General features: G+C 48.2%; 1 protein-coding gene across 2 annotated transcripts in view; it reads right to left on the reverse strand.

Moving 5' to 3' along the window:
* The window catches only part of CFAP65 (cilia and flagella associated protein 65), a 31,499-nt gene extending 25,856 nt beyond the window's left edge, over positions 1-5,643 (reverse strand). For both annotated transcript variants that reach the window (XR_015773091.1, XM_014249266.2), the window contains exons 1-6: positions 5,273-5,643; positions 4,815-4,966; positions 4,055-4,157; positions 2,464-2,630; positions 1,166-1,365; positions 352-497 (exon numbers count right to left, since the gene is read on the reverse strand). Coding sequence is in view for 1 of the 2 variants with exons in the window: in XM_014249266.2 (XP_014104741.2) it covers positions 352-497; positions 1,166-1,365; positions 2,464-2,630; positions 4,055-4,157; positions 4,815-4,966; positions 5,273-5,341 (837 nt within the window). In the remaining variant the exon portion in view is untranslated. The remainder of the gene's footprint in view (positions 1-351; positions 498-1,165; positions 1,366-2,463; positions 2,631-4,054; positions 4,158-4,814; positions 4,967-5,272) is intronic.
* Between the last annotated feature and the right edge of the window lie 357 nt (positions 5,644-6,000).

The raw sequence follows: 6,000 nt of genomic DNA on the forward strand, positions 1-6,000 counted from the left end.
ACACCAATTAAAACTGACACAACTGCCACACAGGACTGATGGGCTTGTCCAGATTGAACAGGAGAGCTGCAGGATGCGAAGGACATGGCTGCCTGATCTGGACCAAACACAGAAGGGAAGCAGGGGGAAACTGCAATACCACGATGCAAATGGCTAAGTTGCCAGCACTGTATCTGGAAGGCAAGGGTGAATGGCACGGTTGGTAGGGGAAGGCTCATCACCTCTGCTTCATTCACATTCACACTTAGGTTATCATTGCAGCATTAAGGGAGATATACAAGACTACATATTTCGGAGAAATATGTCAGCTTGCCAGCTTCTCACAAGAAGTCAACCTCCCTCTCCTCATACCACAGACATGTTGAAGATTTCCACAGACTTCTCCACAGTTGTCCCCACTGGTACTGATCCAAAACACAGGACATCCTGAAACTTTCCAGGCTTTACACCTTCAGACTGCCCTCCTGTCACGCTCACATACAGCCAGGGGTATTTGGCTGTTAAAAAGAATAGTATACTGGATTAGGAAAGACAGATGGAACCTCCATTCTTGGATATTCAACACTCAACTGGACAAGCCTCTGAAGAACCTCAGATAACTCTGGAGTTAGATCTGCCTTCAAAGTTGGCCCTGTTTTGAACCAAATAAGCTCCCTTCAAGCCCTAATTTACTTAACTCAGAATCACATTTTTTGCTTGTCGGTGGCCACACAAGTCACTTCAAGCAAGGACTTGATAATGAAATTGCTTATTTTAACTTGCATCCAGAAAGCTTTAGAAATTTCCCTCTGCTTCTCTGTCTAGCAGGGACAGACAGGAGATGCTGAGTGCAGACAAAGCCAGGAGTTTGTGGAGGCTTTTCCCAGTGAATTCCTCTCATTTCTTCCCATCTATCAACTTAAACAGGCCTTGGAAATGCTGGTTTGGCCAAAGCATGCCACAGGGCATATTGGACCCCTGCCTCTTCAGATAACACTTCCAAATTTTTGTCAACTGGCAAAAGTATATTAGAAAATTTCACAGGCCACTTTCAAACCATGGGCTTTACTTGCTAATCACAGAGTGCTAATCAGAGTGCAGGCCCTCCATGTATGCCTGTGGAATGCTATTCTGGAGTTAGGGGTAATACACATTTCTTTGAAAGTTAAATACAAGAAAGACTCACCCAGGGCTTTTAGCTGGATTGTCCTCTTTTGTTTCACTTCACCTCCAAACCAGCATGTTGCTGTTGCATCATGCACCCCGGCCACCTTGGGCTGGAAGATTACCTTGACCATACGCTCAGCACCTGGGTTCAGTGTGTCATTGTCAGGAATCATTGAGAAAGGGCTTGGTGTCTCCCAGGCAAAGACACTAGCGAGATCACTAGGAAATGGAGATACATTTTAAGCAGGTCAATGGATCATTTGCTGCCTATGCAATAGGATGGACCTTTCCCAATAGGCTATTCAGTCAGAATGTGAAGCAACCAGTGCTGAACAGAAGAATCCCAAATGTAGCTGGACAAATATGTGATGCTGTGAAGAAATTTGTCTCTAGACTCTGCAAATGCTCTGTTCACACTTTAATGAATCTTAGTTATTACAGCTAAGAACTTTAAAAATGACCATAAGGTGATAGCAAGCAAATCAGCTCTCCAATTAAGTATTTGCTTTTCCTGCATCTAAATTTGCAGCTACTTAATTCCAAATGAACATTTGTTCCTCTGTTATATTCTCAATTCAGAAGAGAGGATTGAGCTATTTCCCTAATATCTCCTTCAATTTTCCAGAGCCTCCTTTGCTTGTTTGATTTCTGCAAAGAACATTATATGCCATCAGCCTTTACTGTTTTGTTGATCTAAGCTGTGTGTTGCTTACCATCCTTATCCTCAAACCTCCTGGGCCTCTCACTTGTAACAGATTATTTCCCCAAGTGGACACTGAAACACTTGAAATGATTGGAATCACTTGGTTGGAAGTACACCTCCTCCTTGCCTGGGAACTTCACTGCATTCCTTTTTGCAGTACTATCCTTCCTCATTAAAATAGGACAAACCTTGGTAACTGGGAGCATCCTTGCTCCTAAATAACTAAAATGTTTCCAGCTGGTAGCTCATCCCTCCCTGTTCATGCTGGGCAGGTTGCCTTCATTTAAATGGAAGCCCAGGTCTCTCCAGTGAATGTGGGATGCTCTCAGTGGGACACTGTGCTTGTCCCCACCTAGTTCCTGTGCATGAATGGTTCTCAGCATATTTTGGCAACAAACAGATGTGAGATGCCAAGATGTGCCCACAGTGACCTGAACAACCATTCTGCTGCCTTTTCTGCTGAGACCTTAGGGAAGGCAGAGTTTTCTCCCTGTTCAGGCAGCCAACAGAACTAATAACCACTGGAATGAGTTGCATTCACTGGAGAGTCCAAGAAAGTAGCAAAAATACCTGACAAAACAGAAAGAGTGTCTGCTTAGCCACCTCTCACTCACCCAACGTTGCACACAGGAAACGTCGCCTCCGTAACATTGTGGATAGCACAGACAGGCAACTGGACAGCGGCCGGGATGGACAGACAGAAGCGTGGAAGCATAGCACGCAGGGTAACAGAGAACTCACCCTCAGCTTTCAGAAAGTGGATGCGGTCTTCATAATCCCTCTGCACACAGAAAAGCAAAGGGAGAGCATTTAGATGGATTCCACCTTGCAGGTGCTGCAGCTCCACCCGTGAATATCTGTCACCTTCACCTCTGCAAGTGCTGGGGAAAAAAATGCTGGCAACAGAGGCAGCAGTGGGGGCCTCTGTGCAGGACAGAGAGCATATGAATCACTCAGGAAAGGCAGACAGTGTGGAAGGTACTCAGGGATAGTCCTCTGTCAGGGAACACACAAACACCCTCATGGAGAGCAATTGAAGGCCACGTTAGTTTCACCTGGTTTGTTTCAATGCAGATGGATTTCTTTCAGTATTTTCAAGATTCAAATTCAGCTGAACTAAAGCATGTACAGCCTTTCTTTGAGCTCCATGAGCACAGAAGTATTAATCTTTGATTAAATGCTTTGTCAGCTAGAGATCCAAGCACATAACACACAAAGATGCAGCGTTGACAGCACTGTGTACAAATAGCCTCAGGACATCTGCTAACCAGCCAAGATAGAAGGAATTGAAAGATATGTGTTTTCTATGCTTCCCATTTATCACCCCTCCTGAGTAACACTTATGCAGGTAAGGGGAGACCTTGGACACTGCAGCACACACAGTCCTTGCTCTCTCTAAGAAAGGCAGCCTGCTGCTTTAGCAACTGATGTGCTGCAGGCAAACTATTCACTGAAGATGGAACAAGGCCAGTAGCTTATTTCATAAAGGAAACACTGAACAGTCATCAGAAAATCATGACACCAAGAGAGCAGAGTACTGGGAATCTGTCCAATGACCATGCTCTATGGCTCGGACAGAGATACACATCAAAGACATACAGCTATTGACAAGAGCCAGAGATCAACACTCAGAGCCAAGACAGACACTACAAACAACCTGAAAATCAAGAAAAGGGCCTGGCTAAAATCTTTGCTGTTTAAAATAAAGCTTAAAGAAACACCCTCCATCCAAAAGAAGGGAGGCCCCTGACATATCCCCTTAGAAAACTGGTAGCCATTGACTGTAGAGGCCTCGGAATCTCCTCGGAGGCAGAAAGTGAGTCCCTCAACCCAGGGTTCTGCAGTAAAACCACCCAGATGTGTTCCCTTGGGCTCAAACCAGGTGTGGACAGTTTAAGCACCTTATCTTACTGAGCTGAAAGGTAAAAGTAGTACATGAGAAACTGGGAATAATTTTTGTGAGGATTCCTCTCGTAACTACTGGCAAACTCTGCAGAGAAGTCAAGGATTAGGGCTCCCTCAGGTAATGAAGATGTGGAGAGAACAGGAAGGTCATTCTGCCCACTCCTTCTATGCTAAAATTTCCCCAAGGACTCATGCATTCAGGTGAAAACAAATCAGAAAGGACAAGAGAGGCAGAGGCCCACTGTCCTCCCCCAGAATGCAGCCTGAGCACTGAGAGCAGTTGTGATGTTGCTACTTTACCTTTTCACTGGGCCGGAAAACGATGGGCAGAGTTACAGACATACCAGGGTTCAGAGTAATCAGCTGCGGGAAAACAGTGAAGAAGAATGGCGTGGAAGGAGAGCTAGATAACAAAATCAAAACAAGAGATTTTGTCTAAGGATAGGGAGCTTAAGTTAGCAGGAAACAGAATAAATAACCAACACCTCCAGACCCCACAATTTAGAAGCACTTTACACACTGAACCTCAAGGGTACTTTGGCATCAAAATAGTAGAGAGGGACAGAACTCAGGTGTCCAGAAAACCTATCCCCAGCTCTAAGTACCTACCCCTTCCTTGAACAATATTTTACGTTTTCAGGACATGCTGTATGAGCAAAACATATAGGGTAGACACATTTGAGTTTCACAGCAGGGAGGGTTACAGGAACTGCTGGAATGGCTCAACATCCAAAGGGACTCCGGGAGCAATGGTTTTAGGTCATACTAGTGACTGGCTGGCATACATCCACAATTAAAATCTCACTAGACTGGAAATGCCTCACAGACAGAAGTATCAGCAAAACAGAATTTAAAACAAGGCATTTCATTTAACAGACTTTTGCCAGGAACAAGGCCTGTGTTTCTGAATTAGCAGGTTTCTGTCCTGCAACATAAGGGTGCACACATTGTCTCCAGCACAGCACCCAAGGGGAGAGAGGAAAGGTGAATCTATAAAAAGGTGCTGATATGACTGATACAGCACGAGGAGTACAAAAGACAAACAAACTTTCCCACGCACCTGTAACTCAGCTTCTGGGCTTTCCCATGTACATTTTTCAAGGTCAGGTGTTTGATCATCTCTTTTCCAAGTTCCCAGCCATGCCAACTGAGTGTTTCAGGCACCTCAATGCCCCAGAATATGACTTTCTTCTTTGCCTCTCTTGCCGACACCTTAGGGAGCAAGCAGCATTTTGGAGGAAGAGAGGAGAAATCACTCAAAGAGCCTTTTCTCTACGCTACAGGCTTCTGACTCTGGCACCGGATGAGAGGAGCCACCCTGCGGCAAAACTCCGGGCCTCTCCAAAAGCCCTGCTCCGGGGCCCAGAGAGGACACCTCCTGGCCACAGCCCAAAAAGCAGATACTAAAAGGTGTGATGAACGACGGATGCAAAGGCTAAACGTTTATTTCTTTCTCTCCTCTCCCTGCCTGCCAGACAATCCACCCACGTCAGTAGCACTCTTTGCTCCTCCGCTCACCTTCCTGTCATAGCCACTCTTCCGAAAAGAGTCAGAGCTTTGGGGCTCGTCGTGCACCCGAGGAAGCATCTGAGAAACAAGAGGAAAAAGTCCTCACACGTGCTGCTCCCGCACCCACAAAGCCTTTGCTGCCAGGAGCCGGGCACTCTCAGCCACCCGACTCCCCTCCTCAGGCTCCTGGCGGCGCTGAGCCTCCTCCGTGCAGGGGAGCAGCCCCCGCTGTGTCCCCGCTTTGCGGCTGAGCCCAGCCCTCTGCACAGAGCACGGCTGTCCCGATCAGCGATGTCCTGCGGCTCATCACTCCCAGCCCAGCTCCTGTGGAAGCGCTCTCCGCGGCGCTGGACAGCACAGCCCTGCCCACTACCGGCCCGCAGAGCACAGGACAGCAAAGCTGGCCTTTGTAACCTGGCCTGCCCGCTCGAGCCCCGTATGGATGACTGTGGCAGGACCCTGTTCCCTGTTCCAGCTCCCTGGGGCACGGCCCGCTCCGCTATAACCCTGCTTGCCCCGGGAGCGGAGCAGAAGCCCAGGCCCTGAGTCACCATTGCCCACGGGCCAGTCCGGCTCCTTCGATCCCAGCCCGGCTCCCTAAAGCACCGGGAGCCCGGGACACCTCGGTGCCGTCCCGTCCCTGCCCTGGTCCCGGTCCCGCAGCGCCGTGCGGGCCGGCCCGCGTTGCCACGGAGACCAGACACAGCGGCTCCCGCAGCGACAACGGCGGCCGGCTC

The sequence above is a fragment of the Pseudopodoces humilis genome, chromosome 8 (genome assembly GCF_049639895.1).
Source record: "Pseudopodoces humilis isolate 2021_Gansu_Grassland_sample_001 chromosome 8, ASM4963989v1, whole genome shotgun sequence".
NCBI lineage: Eukaryota > Metazoa > Chordata > Aves > Passeriformes > Paridae > Pseudopodoces > Pseudopodoces humilis.